This window comes from Marmota flaviventris, chromosome 8 (assembly GCF_047511675.1).
Source record: "Marmota flaviventris isolate mMarFla1 chromosome 8, mMarFla1.hap1, whole genome shotgun sequence".
NCBI lineage: Eukaryota > Metazoa > Chordata > Mammalia > Rodentia > Sciuridae > Marmota > Marmota flaviventris.
The window spans coordinates 58,928,013-58,949,954 of NC_092505.1; the positions used below are offsets into that span (position 1 = coordinate 58,928,013).

The following is a 21,942-nucleotide window of genomic DNA, read 5'->3' on the forward strand; positions in this document are numbered from 1 at the left end:
ATGGGGTATAATTTATCGTTTTTCTGGTTGTACATGTTATAGTATTACTTTGGTCGTGCAGTCATATATGTACATAAGGTAATAATGTCAGTTTCGTTCTACTATCCTTCCTAATTTCCATATAGCTTTCCAGAGTGGTTGCACTAATTTGCAGGCCTACCAACAATGTATGTATACCTTCATCCTACCAACATTTATTATTACTTGTGTTCTTCATAATTGTCATTCTGAATAGAGATGAAATCTTAATGTAGTTTTGATTTGCATTTCCTGATGGCTAGAAATGTTGAACATTTTTTAATGTATTTTTTGGCCATTTGCATTTCTCCTTTTGAGAAATGTCTGTTTAGTTTTTTTGCCCATTTACTACTTGGGCTGTTTGATTTTTTTTTTTTTTTTTTTGGTATTAAGTTTTTTGAGTTCTTTACATATTTTGGATACTAATGGCCTGAGGAGCAGGTGACAAAGATCTTCTCCCATTCTGTAGGCTCACTCTTCACACTCTTGTTTCCTTTGCTCTGTAGAAGCTTTTTAATGTGATGCTATCCCATTTATTGATTTTTGGTTTATATCTTGTGCTTTGAAACTCTGGTTACAAAAGAAAATTAATGCCTGTTCCAATATGTTGGAGTGTTGACCTGCATTTTTTTCTGTCAGTTGCAGAGTTTCTGATCTAATTCTTAGGCCTTTGATCCACTTTGAGTTGATTTTTGTGTGGAGTGAGAGGTAGGGGTCAAGTTTCATTCTTCTACAAATGGATATCCAGTTTCCTCAGCACCATTTATTAAAAAGGCTGTCTTTTCTCCAGTGTATGTTTTTGGCACCTCTGTCTAGTATCAGTTGACTGTATTCTGTGTGAGCATTGGTCATATATGTCTCTTTTGGTGTTAGTACCATGCTGTCTTTGTTACTGTAGATCTTTAGTATAATTTGAGGTTCAGTGTTGTATGCCTTCCCTCTTCACTCTTCTCACTATGAATTACTTTGGCTATTCTGGGTCTCTTATTTTTCCAAATGAGTTTTAGAACTGTTGTTTGTTTGTTTTTTTTCCCCAGTTCTGTGAAGAATATCATTGGTATATTCGTATATTGCTTTTGGTAGTATGCCATTTTTACAATGTTAATTCTGCTTATCCAAGAACATGAGACATCTTTCTATTTTCTAAGGTCTTCTTCAGTTTCTTTCTTCATCATTCTGTTACTTTTCATAATAGAGGCCCTTCACTCCATTGTTAGATTAATTCCCAAGTGTTTTTTTTTTTTTTTTTTTTAAGGTAATTGTGAATAGGATGGTCTTCCTGTAGTTTTATAATTGGAGTATAGGAAAGTGATTGATCATATGATCTTTTGACAGCTGGAAGGATGTTGCTCAGTGATAGAGCACTTGCCTAGCATGTAAAGGACCTGGATTTAATCCTCAGCACCACAAAAAATCATCATCTTTTGATTATTATGTTATTGTAGCCAAGTTGATTGACTTAATTTCTTATGGTGTTTGTCCGTAAGAAAAGATTTAAAAGGGCTTTCAAATTTTTATCAGTGGGGAGTGAAATTAAGAGGAAGGGAAAGGAGAGCATTTTTAAATTTTTTTGCTTTCTACCATTCTTTGATAGTGTTTGTTTGTTTTAAGGAATTTGATATTTTGTTTGTTTTAAGGAATCGTATCTTTTTACAATTACAGAGTTAGAAAAAAAGATGCTTTTGATGGTTTTGTACTGAAATCTTTCATTAGTAAACAAATAAAAACGGTTATATTAAATTAAGAAAGCCACAATTTTTGTTACAAATGTTGTCTAAATAATTGTTTTCCTAGTCTTTTAGTTTGATGATTGTTCATGGTGTAATTTAGCAAATCAGTGCATTTCTGGCTCCTTGGAATCTTATATTTTTGAATACCAAGAAATTACTGCTATTCATAAAAGCCTGTCACTCAGTGAGACCTTACTTTGTCCCAGGCACTAGGCTAAGCAGTGTACATTCATTCCAACATTTAATCCTGTATTAACCCTAGAAATTAAGTTTAATTATTGTTGTTGTTGTTATCACCACCAAACCATATCCAGTAGAGTTGAAGTAATGGACTGATTGATCATCAGCTAAATTGATATTCTCTGTTCTTGGAATTTAGTAGCTTTGGAGAAAACACTATGATCCTTAATGTCAATTTGATATCCAGATATCCCATCAAGTCATATTTATTATTTAGTGTAAGACTAGTATAAAAATTTATTGCCACAAAGTGTAGAAAACAACCCCTAAATCTTATTGTAATCAGTTTATCAAATCATTTTGAAGTCTCATTAGACTAGGCTTCATTTTTCATCAACTAATACAGTCAAGAGTATATTGGTTAATTCCTTTGATTTCAAGTACAGTCCGATCTTATTTTCACCATTTTTGTTTAGCAAGCATTTTAGATTTTCACTTCCTATACATTCCTTTCTTGGCATATGATCTTTTAATCAGAGCTCTAAGATACTAAACCAGAGTTTAATAAGGGCGTCAGTTAATACATTGTTTTTCTTTGAAGTTATCTGTAAAATGTTTGTAAAGGGGAAGATGAGGCATGATAGAAATCTGTCAGTTGACAACATTCATTGGCTACACCTGACCTTTTTTACCCTAAGGAACTTTGTTGTTGGTTTTTTTTTTGGGCAATAAAATGTTCAATATTTTTTAAAGCAATGATTGTTAACAGTCGGATAGTGTAAAAAGAAAAATATATGTGTATATGTGTGTGTCTGTATGCACAGCAACCTTGTAGATGGGTGTATTTATAATTTTTTAAAGATTGCTATTTCATGTTCATAAAATAATTTGTTATTACTTTGTTGATATAGGATATAAGGAAAAATGAAAAATCTTGGATTGTGGTGCTACAAATAATTTACAGTATTAGTGTTTCACAAAGAAAGCAAGAACTGGGTGATATGTTTACAGGATTTTTGTGTTATATAAGAGAATGATATTTTTAAAGAAATATAGTGTTGTTTTTTAACCCGAGATTCAGACATCTTCCTTTCTGTTTTAAACTCCTTCTTGAATATATTTACATGTATTTTTGTCTAGATTCACTTAGGGAGAGAGGAAAAAAAAAAGGTATTGTGAATCTATATCAACCAAGAATGAATTTTTCACTTTCTGATCAGTAGTTTGCATAATCAAAATAATAGTAATCTTTTTTTGAGGGAAGGTAGGAACTTGTTTCCAAGTATAAAATTTTATTCAGTTAAAATAATAATAATAATAATAATTATTATTATTATTATTATTATTCAGGCCAAAGCAGTCTTGAAAAAGAAAAAAATAAAGTTGGAGTAATCACACAGGAAAACATATAATAGGTTTTCTAAACTTATTTATGTAGCTGTAGAAAATGTATTCAGTAGCATGAATGTATCTATGTAGATCAATGGAATAGAATTCAGAGTCCAGAAATAAACCTCTTTATTGTCAATTGATTTGGGGGCGGGGGGTAACAAGTATTTCAAGACAATTCATTGGGAAAAGAATAGAATTTTCAACAAATGGTGCCTGGACAACTGGATATCCACATGCAAAAGAAAGAAATTAGACCTAACTTATACCATATACACTCATATGTATATGAGAAAAGGGAGCCCTTATACACTGTTGGTGAGAATGTAAATTAGTACAGACATTATGGAAAACTATATGGAAGTTCCTCAAAAACTAAAAATAGAATTACAATATGATCATGTAGTCTCACTACTGAGTATATAGCCTAAGGAGTTGAAATCACTATGTGGAATAGATATCTGCACTCCTATATTCATTGCAGCATTATTTACTATAGTAAAGACATGAAATTAGCCTCAGTGTTCAAAAATGAATGAAGAAATAAATGAATGAATGAAGAAAATATATAATGGAATACTGTTCAATCTTTAAAAAAGGAAATTCTGTTATTTGTGACAGTATGAATGAACTTGGAGGACATTATACTAAGTGAAATAAGCTAGGCTTAGAAACATCAGAACCATGTGTTTTCTCACTTATATGGGAAGTCCAAAATAGTCAAAGTCATAAAAGCAGATAATAAGCTGGTATTTACCAGAAGATAGGAGAGAGGGAGAGTGGGAGACATTGGTCCAAGGGTTTAAAGTTGCAATCAGACAGAAATCAATGATAAGTATTTAAGGTAATGAACAGAGTAATTAGCTTCATTTATCATTCTACACTATGTATGTATATAATAACATCACTGCATCCCATAACTGGTCAATTATAATTGGTCAGTTAATTGATTTTACAAAATGAATTTGCAGTGGATCAAAGACCTAAAAGCAAGGGCCAAAACTATAAAATTTATACAAAGAAAAGGTATAATCTTTGGGCCCTTCAGTTGGACATTATATTTTTTACATGTGACATAAAAAGTGACAAAAGAAAAAGTAGATAATGGACTTAATCAAAATTAAAAACTCCTGTGGTTCAAAGGACACCATCAAAAAGTTTAAAGATAAAATGGGAGCCAATTTTTATAAATCACATCTGATAAAGGATTTGTATCAAGAACTTATATAGGAATTCTTAATAACTCAATAATAAAAAGACAGCCTAATTGAAAAATTTAAAAAAGCATCTGCTTTTCTCCAGACAAGATATGTAAACAAATAGTAATCACACAAAAAATGCTCAACACCAATTGGAAGTGCTAAAATTTAAAACAATAACTAGTGTTAGGATATAGAAAATTGGAACTCTCAAACATTTGCTGGTGGGATTGTAAAATGGTGCAGTTGGGGCCTTCCTCAAAATATTTACATTGAGTTACATTATGACCCAGAAATTCAATTCAAAAATATGTGCTTGAGAGATTCGAAAACATGTCTAGGAAAGAGGTAGAAATTAAATCAAATCTATGTTGAGAATTTATTGTTTTAGGTATTTGAATCTAATAGATATTTTAAAAAGAAAAGAAAAGAAAAACCTGTAAATTGTAGGGAAATTCCACAGGAGATAACATTTCATCAATCTTCTGGAAATAAAACATATAGTAATAATTCCATTGTCATTAGAAGACATTAGATATTTTAAAATAGAATTTTTTTTTAAGTAGGGAAATTTGCCAAACTTAGGATATAGGCAACCCACCTAACAGTATTCCAAATTGAATATCTAGTTCTTTTATTCAGAAATGAAATGAAGATGTTTACTTAATCATGCCTATAGTAGCTTTTGCATATTCTTGTTTTACATATTTTCTTCACTTATTTAAAACGCTTTTACTAAATTTATTACAAATTAGCCTAGCTGTATGTCCCTTCAGTCTTTCAAGGTACATACCACCTTAATCATTGATTAAGTGAATTGATTTAGTGAAATGAGTTTTACTAAGTGTTGGGCTTTGAACATGGAAAGGGGATTCCCACTAGTTGAAGTGGTTGGTGTACTTGGAGTACTTGGTGAGATCAGATCTATAGTGTGTTTCATTATGATTGTACAGCTCTATTATTGAAATTTGGCGACCTCTTGTGTACAGTTATAAAATAACAAGGCTGTGGAAGAAACATTTCAGAGCTTTCTGTCAGATGCTTCCTTGCTTTGAATTTCTTTGAGGATGGTAATTTTCAATTCATAATTCCTGATTTGATATTTATCCATGGATAAATTTATAATAAATTTATTTAAATGAAAAGTTTTAGAAGAAATGTGATGGGACCAGGTATAGCTGAAATGATTGATTTATTATAAGGGGATGAATAGCCGCCAAGGGATATGACCATTGGAACAGAAGAGAGAATCCAGAAATAAATCCACACATTCACAACCAAATTATTTGACAGTCACCAAAAAGCATAGAAGAAAGGGTAATTTCTGTAATAAATGATGATGAGAAAAGTAGATACCTATATACAGAAGAATGGAACTATATCCCTGTTTCTCGCCATGTAAAAAGAAAAAAAGCCAACTCAATATGAATCAAAGACCAAGTGTAAGACATGGAACTACTAGTAGAAAACATAAGAAACATAACTTCAAGACATCCATATAGGAAACGATTTGGGGGAGTATATCCCCATAAGTTCAGGCAACAGAAGCAAAAACAGTCTTTATCAAACTAAGAAGCTTCTGCACAGCAAACAATAGAATGAAGACAGATTGCAGAATGGGAGAGAATATTTGCAGATTGTTTATCAAACAAGATATTAATATCCAGAATACATAGGAAACAAAAAACAGCAAAAAAAATCTGATTTTTAAAAAATTGGCAAATGAGCTGAATATACAGTTTTCAAAAGAGGATATGCAAATCGCCAGCATTTTTATGAGCCTATGATCAACATCACTAATCATCAGGGAAATGATGATCAAAACCAAAATGAGATACCATATTACCCCAGTTAGAATGGCTATATTTTAAAAGACAAAAGAAAAAAAGAACCTGCTGGCAAAGGATGCAAAGAAAGAACAACACATTGTTAGTGAGAATGTAAATTAGTATGTCTGTTATGGGAAAACAGTATGATTTCTCAAAAAACTAAAAATAGAACTGCCATATGATCCAGTTATTCCACTGTTGTCCATTTCCCAAAGGAAATGGAATAGTATATCAAAGAGATAACTGGGCTCTCATCTCATGTTTATTGCAGCCCTACTGATAATAGCCAAGATACAGAGTCAGCTGAGTTATCCATGAGCAAGGGAATGTACAAATTAAATATGAAATATGTACACAATGGGATACTCCCTGGCCATTAAGAGAGAGAGAGAGAGAGAGAGAGAGAGAGAGAGAAAAGAAGAAGGAGGAGGAGGAGGGGGAGGGGGAGGGGGAGGAGGGGAAAAGAAAGAAAAGAAAAGAAGAAAGAATCCTGTTATTGCAGCAACATAGGCAGAGGAGGACATTGTGTTAAGTAAAATAAGCCAGGCACGGAAAGTGAAATTCCATGTGTTCTTACTTAAAAATATAAAACCTACACTCAGCTGGTTTTGAACTTTAATAAAGGCAGTCATACTATAGGTATTCATTGTTGAGTAAAAATTCATCCCTGTGTTCATGAGATCATCCATAAGATGGATAGCTCCAGTTTATTTATTTACATTGCTAGTTTATATGCCATTGGCTATACAACAACTTACATTAATTCTGTTGATGGATTTTTTGCTTTTTGTCATCAATGTTTATTACTTTGAACAATGTGGTTTTAAATGTATAAGAATTTCTCTTGGTTAGGGTATATAACTTAAAATGAACAGATTATAGGGTCAATGAATCTATGCATTTATAAATACTCATTTATTCATTTCATTCCTGTTGTTTTTTCAACTGGAGTTGCATGTGGAGGAACAAAATTACTGATAGGCTCACTAGTACTCCCTCATTCTTCTTTACTCTTTTCCCTGTCTCCCAGTACTTGTACACAGACACACCCTCCCCTTCATCTGAAGTATAGTATAATATAATATATAAGTGCTTGCTTGTATTTGAAAATAAAAACAAATGCTTTTTAGCCTTCTTTTATGCATGAACAATGCCTGGCTTATAAATGTCTATTATCTATAGCTACTGAAACCAGAGATTTACTTTCCTGATACAGATAGCATGTTCCTTTCTGTTAAACAAAAAATGTACTCCAAGAGGGATGAGAGGAGGGTATATAGTTGGAGATGTATTACTAGTACCCCCCCAAGACAGTACTCTCCCCCAGCGTAGTGTTAGAAATAGGATTTAGAAGATGTGTTGTAATGTAGATTATTTTTACATTTTTAAATTTTCTTTCCAAGAATATCAAAAGATTACTCAGAAATTTTAAATGGTTAAAGGTCAGTTTATAGTTAACTAGATTACTTTTTTATACCAGTGAATAATACAGATCAGAATATCCCATCCATCTATTTTAACCCAAACTTTATGTATTCTAATATAATTTCTGAAAGTTCTCATTGCAGGTATAATTGGCATGTAGTAAACTGCACGTATTTGAAGTGTACAATTTGATAACTTTCGACATCTGGATATATTTATAAAGTCAAGATAATGAACATAAGCATATACCTTCAGTAGTTTCCGTATCTGTTTGTAATTCTTTTTTTCAGCCACTTGTAGACAGAATGAATCTTATTTCTGTCACTATACCTAAAAATATTTCTAGAATTCCATATGTATGGGCTTATAAATTAGGTGTACTTTTTGGTCTAGCTTCTTTCACTCAGCATATATTTTTTTAATTTATTCATGTTTTTTAGTTTTTTGTTTGTTTTTATCACCAAGTAGTATTTCTTCATATGATTATCCACGATTTGTTCATTTACCTGTTGATAGATGTTTGGGTTGTTTCCACTTTTTAGCAGTTACATAAAAGGTGCTGTGTACATTTGTGTACAAGTTTTGTATAAATATTTGCTTTCATTTGTCTTCGGTAATACCTAGGAGTGGGAATGATGAATCTTATGAAATGTATATATTTTAACTTTTTAAGAAACTTTTTCAAAGGTACTACACCATTGTACACTTTCATCAGCAGTTCTAAAAGCTTTAGTTGTTCTGCATCCTTGCCAAGACATGATATGTACAGTCAAACTTTAGCCTTTTTGTCAGGTACATACTGGTATATTGTGATTTTAATTAGTATTTTCCTAACAATTAATGATGGTGAACATTTTTTCATGTGCCTATTTGCTCTCTGTTGTCTTTGATGAGATGTCTTTTGACTGTTTTTATTGAGTTGTCTTCTTAGTGCTTTTCATTTATTTCTTACTCATTTTATTCCAAGTTATTTTGTCTGCTGTCTTAAAGGTCTTTTTAAAAATGTTTTTTCTTATGGTTGGGGTTGTGGCTAAGTGGTAGAGCACTTGCCTAGCATGTGTGAGGCACTGGGTTTGATCCTCAACACCACATATAAATAAATAAATAAATAATAAAGATACATTAACAACTAAAAAATATTTTTTAAGAAATGTTTTTTCTTCACTTTTGGTTCACACATATTAATTATACATATTTATGGGGTACAGTGTTGCATTTTCAACACATGTATATACAATGTGTAATCATCTTATTAGGGTAATTGGCATATCTATCACTTCAGGTATGTATGACTTCTTTGTATTGGGAATATCCATACTCTTCTCTACCAGCTATTTTGAAATATTTAATTGTTGTTAGCCATATTTAATCCTATTGTGCTATAGAACATTAGAAGTTACTCCATCTAACCAACTGCACCCTTATACCCACTAACCATCCTCCCATTTCTCCTTCTCCCATACCCTTCCCAAGTTCTGGTAATCAGTGTCTTATTTCTACTTCTTTGATATCAACTTTTTTTTGCTTCCACATGTGAGAACATGCAATATTTGTCTTTATATGCCTGAATATTTTACTGTCCTTCAGTTCCATCCACATTGCTATAAATGGCAAAATTCATTTTTATAACTGAATAATATTCCATCATGTACATATACCAAAATCTAGGTTGATTCCATATCTTGACAATCAATGCCTTAATAAAACTTGTTTTATTATACAGATGTGTCTTCAGTATTTTCTAAACTATAAGAATTCTTTATGTATTTCAAACACTTTGCAGAATATGTGTTGCAAATGTTTTCTCCCAATCCATGATGAACTGTTTTTAAATTTTTAATGAAGTTCTGAAAGTTTTAATGGAGTCTAAAAAATATGAAAATTTTTGCTTTATCTTGGATGATTATAGAACTATCCCTGATTATTCTCTGGTTGCTACCACACACTACTTATCATTGCATTATTCTCCTTCTATGTAATTGTCCTTGAATTGTAAATGATAAAATATTTTATTTCAACAAACTTTGGTTTTTTTCTGCATTCTGGGATTATAAAGATGAATAATATGTGGTATCTCTCTTCAGAGTACCCATTTTTAGCATTTAATATTTTTTTCTGATACCTTTCTTCTGAGGTCCGTGTACTTTGTTTAGTGCCTAGTATAGCTCTAATTACTTAATATATTTTTGCCTTATTCCTTATTCCTTTTTGAAAATTTACAAATAGGCGAGTTTATTGTAGGAAATCTCTTGTTCTTTGTGTCCTCCACAGATCATACTATAGTTCCTTATACTCAGGGGACACTCATAAATATTCAGTGATGGAATGAAATTAATGATGACTAATATATTAGTAATATGATCTTTGGCTATACCTTACAAAGTGAGTAAAAGATACTTTCATTCCAGATGCGATAATTGCAGACAGATTATTTTTAAAAATAGAACAAAGATGGTGATGCCTGATTCTTACTTGATTTTTAAAATTTTTGTCTAATTTATTTATTGTTTTGTTGTTGTTTTTTGTTTTGTTTTGTTTTTGCAGTGCTAAGGATAAAACCCAGGATCTGCTGCATTTTTTTTTTAAACCTGTTTGAAACTATCCCGCATACTATATGCCAAACTACACTCTAAGACCAGCTTGAACTTAGGTTTTCTCCTTTCACAGATGCTAAGACCAGTGATCAGATCTGACAGGAAAGGAAACCAGAGGGTTACTTGATTATTTTTTAGTAATTTTTTTTAATGAGCCAGGTTTACATTTTTATTATCCTCAGAAATCTGTGTCTAAGATAGTATAAATTTGATAGTAATTTAGAGCTGTTCAATTACTAATTCAATTACTAATTGAAATGTTTTCCCAAAAGTCTGCTCCATTCTCTTAGTTACTTTTTAAATTTAACTTTGAAATTCTTTTGTCATGAAACCAATGCATTAAAACACAATGACTATAAGTATGTGGGGAAAGATGGCAATAATTTTCTTCGTTTATCTAGGTCCTGGGAACACCAACAAGGGAGCAAATTAGAGAAATGAACCCAAATTATACAGAATTCAAATTCCCTCAAATTAAGGCACATCCATGGACAAAGGTGAGTCAAAATTAGTTTTTAAAGAAACCACATCAATCAATAGTTGATTTGGATTTCTTGTTGTTTATAAACTGAATTATTTTGAGACTAGATAGCTGCCTGAATACAAGCACATAGCAGTTCTGCATGTAAAGATAGTTGAGTAATTGTTCTTCAGTGTTTCATTGACTGTGTACAGTTTTGTTCCCATTGATTTCCTGTAGACAATTTCCAGCCTGGGCTTTCATTTGCAAGGTAAGGACTATGTATCTATATCATTAAAATATTGGAGTAGGATATTACATATAAAATTTGACAACCTGAAATTCAGAAGTTAATCTCTTCATTTACATAGAGTGCATACTTCAATATTATATAACAAATAATAACATACATTTCATATATTTTCTATATTCTTTGTTTAAATTATTAAAACATAGACCTAATTATAGATGTTGTTGTGTGATTTTCTTTCCTTGTTTACTTTTCTATTGGTATTTTGGGAGCAAGATTAAAAAGCAGACGTAATCTTGCTGTGAGTATACATTACAAGCAATTGCTGTATTTACAGGATGTCAAAAGCCATTGGAAAAACCTAATCTTAACATTAAATGGAACCAGTTCTAAAAGCACAATTATTAATTTACTAGAAAACTTTGATACTTAAATGATTTTAAGAAAGATTTTATTACAATCATCTCAATTTGATTTGTGAGATTGTGTGCAAACAAAACAATAGAAACAGAGTGAACTCTAGCTTCTTTATTTTACAGATTCAGAAACTGACCAAAGATAACCAAGCAAGTTATCCAAAGTTACATAGGTGACCTGTAACACATTCAGGATTAAACTCTCTCTCTGTGTGTGTGTGTGTGTGTGTGTGTGTGTGTGTGTGTTTAATGCTAGGTCTTTAAACTTATAGTAATGTGCCAAGTACCATTATATGTCACTGTATGGTTTTTTTGTGAATTAGATACAGTGTACTCTCTATTATGTATTTCAAGCAGACACTTTCTATATTTAAAAATATCCACAGAGCTATTTGTTTTGTACATTGAAAGTTCATTTAGTTGGTAATAGATCTTTTACAAACAAGAATTGAAGTAATCTAGAGCTGTTGATTAAATAATTTACACTACCTAGAGTCAAAGCATGTCTGCCCCTCTCTTCCTGTTCTTCTCAATGGTATTGTAATTCTATTTACTTTTCTTAAAGTTCTCACAATCTCATTACCTCTCTTTACTAATTATTTCCTATTTAAGTCCAAGACCTCAGTAATATTTTAGTGCCAGAGATTTATTGGTTATAGCTTTCGTTGGCCAACAGACCAAGGTGTATACTCCCTTCCTTTAAAAAAAAATTCATGATGTGCACCAAATAATCTTTGATAAGGTTTCTTTTGATCTTTGACTTAAGGTTTAATTGAGATCTGAGTCACAAGATATCTGGAGTTTCTCACCTGGCTCTAAACCCAGAGATTGCCAGGGAGCCTATTTGGATTTAGGTGCTAAATTGCAGTTTGGATCCATTAGCTTATTACAAGTTAAAGTGTTTATAATAAGTGGTTTGTAGTATACTGTGATTTCAGCCAGTTTAAAGGAAAAACAACACAGGGAATTCTGTATATTGAATGAACACAGGAAAATCTTCCAAAAGGCTAACAGATTTGGGTTAGAAAAATATTAGTGATTTTACCTTCTTTGTTCTACCAATCCATATTTCTGTTTTCTGTAATAATCATTATTTTTATGAAGAAGAAAGAAAGTTTTTTTTTTTTTTCAGTGTAATCTAAGTATTTATCACATGTTATCCTCAGTGTATAACCAACAGATGTAGTGCTGAAATTGAGGTCATAGAATCTTATTTAACAGTCCCTGTCCTTATTTATTTATTTTTTAATTAACACTGCCACCAACATTAGTGTGTGTCATTTTCTACATTTTTACCCTGGATTATTTCTCTCCAGTAGAACAATTAGCCAGAGTGGTACAAAAGCATTGATTTATTATAATTAAAATATAGCCAACAGAAGAGCTGTGGTAAATTTTTATGGTTTTAACTTTCCTCTGCTTTCCCAGATTCCTGGCTATTTCTATAACATCCCTAATGTTTCTCAACCTTGAATTATAAAGCCCTTTTACTTAGATTTCCATTCCTGTTCAATGTGTAGAATAATAACTTAATTCTCCTCTCTTTTCCGTCTGTTAAAATTATTGTGAACCCTTCATTCACGTAGTATTCTTTGACATAATTTTGTTTTCACTTTATATAAATGCATTGTATAATAAGCAGATTGGTGTTAATTTCTCATTGGTACACACAAACTTGGGTGGTGCGAGAAACTCCATGGTTCTACTGTCAGCTAGATGATCAGAAGATGTGATTAAAAAAAAAAAAAAAGATTATGATTAAAATGAAAACACAAAACTTAAGACACCAAGGGAAAACTTAGCCCCTCTCTCTTTATTTCCCCCAATTATAATACTGAACAGCAATTTAAGAAATGCTGTGTTATGCTAGGCAGCCAGTGGTATCATTTTAAAAGCATGCATAATGTTGTTTAAAGAAGAGAGTCTACCCTTGGAGTCTGGAAACAAGAATTGCCTTTTCTTTATTGCTGTCTTCCGTTAGAATCCACTTCAATCCCATTTCCTGAAGCTTTGGGCATGGGAACCCTGGTTTCCTGGGCTGCATTGTATTATAGCTAAATCACTAGGACTGGTAGCTGGTATTCTCAAAAACATGGGCAAAAATAAAATTAATGGTAAAACTGTGTTCCATGGAAAAAGTTAGATAAGGGAATACAGGTATATAGGAAAGTTATAGAGGAAAAACAAAAACACTGAGATAATCCGAGCATGTTGTGTGGCAGGTATCTTGAGGATTTAAAAAGCCATTAAGTTGCCCTTGACTATTACATAATAGCAAGTGCAACCTAATTCATTAAAGTACTTGTGGATTAAGTAGGAAAGGAAATAGGTGCTATGTTTTAAATAGGAACCATTACTGGAAGGTGGGAAAATAAAGTCCTCTGCATTGGTATATATTGTACTTCAAAAAAGAAAAATGAGATTAAAAGCAAAAATAAGTGCTACAAAAGTAGGTTGAGATTGGTTGGAGAAAGAGAAGAAGCTTAATTTCTGCATTTAGTACAGGGAGGAATGGATAGATGACAGGCTATTAGGAACTGAGGATCTAGTTGAAAGACTGCTGCTTCTATGTTTCTGTCTACTTTTTTTTTTTTTTTTTTTTTTTGTAAGACAGTGATTATCTGCCATGTCTTGTGATTCTTTTGAAAATAAAACTATAATATGCTTATAAGGGTTATTTTAATTATGAATAAATGTGAACATTCTGCCTCCATTATAGTTCTCTTATTTGTCCTCTTATTCTGTTTCCACTGGCCTGACTTTAGTTTATACCATTGCCATATCATAGAATTATAAAACAACCTATTACTTCCTGATTGCCTTCCTTCAGTTTTACATCATTTTAATCCATTCTCCTTGTTGCTGTCAGTGTTAGCTTTCCTAATAGTATATGTTAGACTCATAGTCCTTCCTATTTTAAATTCTTTCTGATTTCTCAAAGCCTTTAAGGACATTTGGCATATAATACATAAAATGACAATTGGTGATCTGTGTCCTGATTTTTGCCTATCCAATGTAGTTATTAATTGATACCCCTTTATTCTCAAAAGTAACCCAGTTTGGATAACAGATTACTCTGTAACAGTTCTTGATCTTTTCTACTTTTTCTTTCCAGAAAAATAGGAGACTGTTCTTGTCCTGCTCCTAGCCTTTCCTCAATTATCTAGTTGCTCGAACCTAGTCTCCCAGATTCTCCAACTTCTTCTATCTGTAAATGCATGTTATAAGACAATGAATTTAAAGTGGTGGAATGAATCTGATCAGACTTTCCTATGGACATATATGAATAAATATAACACAGTTAATTTTACCTTTATATATATTCACAATGCACTAATTTTTAAAAAACTTAAAAATTTAGTGTCTAGTTATAGCAGATAGGGATTTCTAAAAAGATTATATATATATCTACTATCATGTAGATATGTATCAACTATTACCCCCCTCCCCCTTTTGAGTACTTGATTCTGATGCCTTTTTGTTTAAATTCTGGAGACAAAAAATTTCATTTTGTTCTGGTAGTAAATAATTTTATGAGGTCAGTAAAGTGACAGATAAATGAATATTCTTTCAGAATAATAGAAGTCATAAATGACATAACTGGTTTGTAGAGGAAGTAGATTAGAATCCCAAGGGCTCTGATCTCTTTAACAGTTATATTTAGTGCTACTTAATATGTTACGTACATATGGGAGTCTTGTTCAGCCGGTAGCCTACTTTGAAGGGGCCATGCAGTCATGCTGAATTTTCCAGTCTAACCAAAATCCTAATTGTTCCCTAGAGAAACCACATTCATTTCTACCTCTTGTTGGTACCACCCCCACCCAACATCACCTTTTAGAATGTTCTTTTTTTTCCCCTCTGCTTACGAAGTCTTAACCTTCCTCAAGATCTCAAGTCTCACTTCTCCCATGAAATATTTGCTTGTCTAAGTTCTCCATGATTATTCCTACCATGTAACTCCTGAGGCAACTTACCAAGTCATACCACATGTGTATTACAGCAGTTGCTAATTTGTTTTATAATGATAATACGGAAGTGAATTACTTTAAAATGTTTGTTGCCAAATGTGGGGCATATATGATAGCTTAATACTCAGTGGTTAAGTGTCAAACCTGCCATAGGTTTTATGGACAATATAAGTCATTGGGTAAGTATCCCCAAAAGCGTTATCCCCATAAACAATCCTTGCATACTTGATTTCTTAGAACACTGTTGACAGTGTGGATGCTAGTATTTCCAACAAAGTAAGCAGGTAATTGAGTTCTGAGGTCTTCAGCTATCAAAAGAATCATTTGATCATTTTAGACTAGACAAGTTATTGGTTATCTATGCTTAGAGCTAAACAAACAAAAAAGAGCCATTACCTTTTTTTTAGATTTTCTTCATAGTCTTACTTTTTTTTCTCCTTGCCTTTTCATTACAAAATTTTTAAGAACTTAAAAACTTATCTGTTTCAACCATTATGCAAAATGCCTTCAGAGAGGACTGCAAAGTGCAAAACAAAAATTGCTTTATCTTCTCTGTGTGTGTGTGTGTGTGTGTGTCTTACTCATTTCATTTACAAGTATCCAAGAAAATATAAACCATGTTGGGAATTTCTGTTGGATCCTCAGATCCAACTACGTTGTTTTGGTAAATCACATTTTAAATTATTTCTCAAATTATTACTTAAACCCCCTCTGCCCTAAACACTGTATGAATCCATTATCACCTGTCTCATGAGTGCATGAAGTATGTTCTCTACTAAAATTGTATCTTTATTAGTGCTAGAATAATCACTTCTCTCCCCTTTTAATATTTTCCTGTGTTAATAGACTTCCTCACTTTTCAGTTTATCCTGGCTAAAAATTCCCATTTCTTTTCAGGAAACCATATACATTAAAATCTATCTCCTAGAGTGGCTAATCTACATGTGAGAGGAATAATGTAAAAAAGTAAAAATACCAAGACATTAATTTAAAGACTGCTTGTGGGGGACAGAGCATGGGATTGGGAGTAGGTTGAAAAAGAAGGCAAAAATCTATTTTTTTTTAATTGTTTATTCTTTAATTCCTGTGTGTTCTATGTAACCAGTGATGTGCTGGGAACCATAAAGGATGCAAAAGAAGTAAAACATAGTCCAGTTGAAAAGTTTAGTTGAAGCAAGTACTGAAGGACATAAAATACTATGTAACCATATACTTGATTATGTACTGTAAATGTTCACAGGTGTTTCATATACTGTAGTTGTTATACAGCAGACCTTTAATAAAGGTGATAGAGGGAAAAGAGAAGTCTCCTTATCAATGATAGAAGAGTGAGCTATTGAAGGAGAATTAGGATTTGCCTTAGGTATGGAAAAAGTTAGGAATTATCATAGCCTGGGTGAATATCTCTTAAGATGGGGGGGGGGTGTATGGATGAAAAGAAAATATTCCTGTATTTTTGGAAAGGCCAGTCTGACTGTAATAACACTTTTGTGAAGAATGAAAGATTAAAATTATTTAAGTGGACATTTGGGAAATCACACTTTGGTGTGCTATTGTACTGTTTCGTCAGTAGATAACATTAGAGAAAGAAATTACATTGCATAGTTAAATGCTGATGTCTACATGTACCTTTTCTTGTGTGTAATGGAGCTCAGGAAAAAATTCATCCTTTTAATTACACAGCTAAAATTCACTGAACACTAACTGTTGTGATGTAATGAAAGGATTCTTCAGATTTCTTAAGTTCAACCTTCTTCACCTTAATTTAGGAACTGATATCTTCAAAGGTTAGAAAAACGTATTTGTTCAGTAGGCTTGAGCTATGTTGAGTGTGTTTCTACCCTGTTAAATACATAGTATTTAAAGTTGGCTAATGGACTCTCTGAAAGTTAGTTTTCCATAGCTGCTGGTAATCATTTCTGATAGTATTAAAATGAATTACCTCATATGTCATTGCATCATTAGACCAATTATAAAACCATGTAAAATACCACCAAAGAATGTTTCTAAAAATAGTGTAGACAGATTAATTATTGAATTATGTTTTACATAAAAACACTTAGGTAGACTTAATTTTCATACTTAATTAACATATACAGTCATTCAACAGATCCATATATTGTTTCACTTCTAATCCTATATTTAGGGTTACAAATTACAAATAATTTTAGATGATTAATAGATTACTTGATAGCCAATATTGGAATTGCTCTTTAGGAATATTTTTATCAGTTTTCAAAATTAGGAGTTTTTAAATTTTGTGTATGACCAGAAAAGTGAGAAGAAGCTGTGTGGAACAGTCATAGTACTTGTCTATATTCTATGAAATTAATTGTTACTGTCCATAACCATAAAAAGTAGACATTTTTATATTGCTCTGATTGGCTGCATAGTACAAGAGTTGGTAAAAGCTGATGCCATGATGGGGCCTTGATATGGTTGCATATGATTGTTTATAAATGTCCATTTTAAAGGGCTTTTGATTCAGTTGTAACAATTAGCTGTAGGTTGAACTTCGATGGCCAAAGTATGTTCTAAAAAACATAGAGAAAAAATTGCCTCTGTCATTTTTGAGTTTTCCAAATGCAAATTTATTTTGAATAATTCTTTATTTAAGGATTTGTTTGCATTTGATCAATACCACAGAGACTTCCTTTTTGAAAAAAACTTTTTTTCTGTTAGGTTCTTCTGTGGACTAGTAATTGTGATGAGAGTTGATATTTATTTCAATTTAATATGTTGCTGCATAGGTGAGGTAGTATTTGAATCACTTTAAAAGTTCATGTCAGTGGTTTGTTTAGTTCTTTTGAATTTTTCCTCTTTTCTTTATTTTTGCTTTCTTTCCTTTTCTTCCCCCCTTACTCCCCTCCCTTTTGTTTTTGCTTTGTTTTATTTCGTTTTACTACTTTTGTTGTTAGTTTTTAAAGGGGTGTTTTGGGGTCTCCATGGCCTTGCTGCATACTTGGCTGGCCATATTTAGTCTGCGCACTAATTATTAGTTGGCCCAGTTCAGTTTTACTTTGTGCTATCAGTTTTTTTAATATGGTTTTCTATTTTTGTCCACGTGGTTGTTTTGAGATTGTTTTATTCTGATGGGCTGGATTTTAATCCATGTACTAAATTTTAGTCTGCAGACTAAAAGTAATCCGCGGATTATTTATTTTGCAAAATATTTAATTCCCCCACTGGAAACTATCCTAAAAGAATGTTACATTCTCTTAGAATAGCCAAGGGTGTTCACAGCTACTGGTGAGTTCTGCCCTTTTTTTGTTTGTTTGTTTGTTCTCAATGCCTAGACATAATAGACCCTGCTACCTCCCTTATATATTTGGCTCCGTTGTGCCTAGGTGTTGGTGTACATTACTATGCATGTCACCTGTAACTGTGACTGTCCCTTAGTTGTATTGTTTATTGTATACATTTTTGTTTAGCTTTTGGTGGGTGAATTGGGCATATTTGCAGATGGAACTGTTGTTGAATTTGTAGTGCTCAAAGATTTAGGATTTTTTTTTTCAGTAAGTTTTTCCAAAAAGGAAAGAAATGCTCTCTATTTATTTTTCTTAAGTAATGGGTGCAAGGGTATGAGGGGGTAGAGCCCACAATACACAAAGTAAGTTTATACCCGCACTCCTGAGATGATATGTCAATTTCCTGAAGAATCCTAAAATAATGAGACTGTCAGCAAATAACATCTTTTAGCAGGGAAGTCAATCCAAAACTGGAGAATAATCCGCGGTGGCCTGATCCTTCTTAGCTCACACAAATTGAAAATATCTGGCTTGAAATCTATAGTAATATAAATTAAATATATTTAATACATTTCTCTTGTAACTAATAACTTAGCAAAAAAATGTTTATACTGTGTAACTGGGACACATTAATTGAGAAAAATTAGTATATTGGGAACATATATCTTTAAAAGCAGGCTAATATGCCCCCTCCCAGCCACGTCTATGGATGATAAATCCAGGTCGTAGAAGACCACTTTACTTTGGGAACTTTACTTCTAGATTTCATTTTGATTTTAACTTTTTTTGGTTTTGTATTTTTTTAATAAACACACTGGCATTGGAACATGATAAAATAAAATTTAAATGTTTCTTTACTGTGCCTCACCATTGCACAATCAAAAAAAATTTTTGCATACACTGTGGTGAAATAATTTTTAAAATTTGGACTTGCTACTGTGGAGACTAATGTTTAAAGTTTATAACTGTATAAACATTTTCTGTGTCCCCCTACACCATGGATTTCTTATAACATTGGATATATTTTTCCTTGCTGGACTATTCTCTTTTGGATTGACTTCCCTGTTTGGATTATTTCACTGCATTATCATCTTTAGGATTCGTCAGGAACAGGACATTTCACCTCAGGAGTGCGGGTATGTACTTTATTTTTTTTCCCCAAAAAATTTACAGGGCAGGTCTATAAAACTTGGGTGGGGGGGTGCATTTTTTGAAAGGCTAAACAATTGTTTATTCTTGAAATGTGCTAGTAAAAATGTAGGAGGCTATGATTTTTATTTTTTATTCATTGTATGGTATAGATTTTCTTGTTACATTTTTAGATTGTCAGTCTCCTAGGTGAACCATTGACAGAAATTGTAAGGTTTTAAAATTATTATTCTTGTAAGAATAAACATTGATGAAGATTCATGAAACCAAAGGTTTTTAAGTATTGAGCTATTTCAGTGAGTAAGAAATGATATAGCAGTTGAAACTTATTTATTAAAAGCCAAATTTTAGTAGTTACTGGTTTCCTTTACTTTAGACACAAAGGAAATTCAGAAGAGCTAGTTTCTAATTTGTACAGTAATTTTTGAAAATTGCATGCTATCACATCCTATATTATGGTCAGAAATCTAAACTCTGAAAGATACTGGGTTTTGACCCCACATAATTTCCCACTAACCTTTATCCACAGAGTACTGAACCAGGGTTCTTCTTATGAAAAATCTCTCAAAGGATTTAAAGTACAGAAGATATTTTTTTTTTAAAAAAAAGAAAGGTTTAATCTTGATTTTAATGTAGGTTCTTGGAATTACTTGTTATCTGTATTATTTTTAGCTCTTTAACTCCATTAGTTAGGATTTCTGACAACATAAGCTAATATATGTCTTAGAACCAAAATGGGTAATCACTCAAAGCCAGTAAAATACCAGGGGCTAGGGGCTTTTTAAACATAATCAGAAATAAGCTTACAGTACTGGTTTATTCATACCTTTAACAAGATAAAGATAATAAACAGGAGTTTGTTATTAAAATATGAATTTTTTATTTTATATAACTCACCACCTAGGTTCCCTATAGTTGAAGTTTAGAAATATTTAGTTTTTGTTACTGTATTTAATTCTAGTTATATGACACTATTATTGGTACCAAAGCATTTTGGATTAGCTAGCAAACTAATCTATATACTGTCAAGTAGATTCAATCTGCCCTCAGGAATAAAATATGTCAGTAGTGTTTAATATTTTTATGATAAATTTTCTGAGTTTTTCCTCTGACCATTTTTATTTTGCGTTCTGGATTTGATTATTGTCATATTCGTCTCTCTTAAAGCAAGAGAGGGGAAAATGGCAAATAATAGTGGAAGATCTAAACATTTTAAATAATACGATCGCTTTAAGGTTTCTTTGATGGAGACAATCAAAATTCTCAGAAATAAAGACGAAGTCTGTTTTGGACCATACAAAGGGCTTTCTATCATAGCCAATATTGACTAAGACCTTTAAAGATCTGAATTAATTTCTAAGATCCTATCAACTCAGTCTCTCAATTCCCATGGAAAATAATCTTTCAGTAACAAACTATGTAAAAACAAAAGCAAAAACAAGAGAAAGGAAAAAAAGAAAGAAAGAAACCCAACAACAACCAGTTTTCAGTAGTTTTGTAGAAAGTATTCTTATTCTTTTAAATATTTAAAGAACTCTGGTTGTAACTAATTCTATCCTACATTTGGCCTAAGTGAACATCCAGATGTTATATGAACCATTCTCATTAGGAAATCTTAGCCTCCCAGAGTCCTTCATGCCTTATGCCCTATCACCTCTGCATGTCCTTTCCTCATTTATGGGTCTATTGCCCTCCATTTATGCATGTCTGTTTTTCTTTATATTTCTGCACCATAACTTTTATTTTGGTTGTATGTTCTTTCTATCAAAAGTTGTATGTTTCGTTTTTATTTGATTTCAGAGGCTTTTGGACATTTAATTTCATTTCTGTTTATTTCTACTCCTTCTTTACCCTTTAACTGGCCATACTTTAGGTTGAAATATATTTTCATAATTTTATGTTTTGATTCATTTTAAGACATTGATGAGTAGAAAGCTATCTCTTCTTTTAATCAAGTTAATTACATTTTATTTCAATATAGCCTTTAGATTCCTATTTCTGTGACTTTTTTTTTTTTTTTTTTTTGTAGCTTTTAATGAAAAAGACAGTATCCGCTCCTGAAAAAAGCCTTAGAATATTCATTC

General features: G+C 31.9%; 1 protein-coding gene and 1 non-coding gene across 3 annotated transcripts in view; one reads left to right on the forward strand and one right to left on the reverse strand.

Annotated features, from left to right (window-relative positions):
* The window catches only part of Gsk3b (glycogen synthase kinase 3 beta), a 164,844-nt gene that overhangs the window by 117,980 nt on the left and 24,922 nt on the right, over positions 1-21,942 (forward strand). The window contains exons 8-9 of one of the 2 annotated variants that reach the window (XM_027935936.2): positions 10,766-10,861; positions 19,807-19,845. In XM_027935936.2, the coding sequence (XP_027791737.1) occupies positions 10,766-10,861; positions 19,807-19,845 (135 nt within the window). The remainder of the gene's footprint in view (positions 1-10,765; positions 10,862-19,806; positions 19,846-21,942) is intronic. The other variant, XM_027935937.2, reaches the window with a different exon arrangement.
* Positions 10,357-10,484, reverse strand: LOC114093410 (small nucleolar RNA SNORA61). The gene has a single exon (XR_003582892.1). It is a non-coding gene; the product is annotated as a small nucleolar RNA SNORA61 (small nucleolar RNA).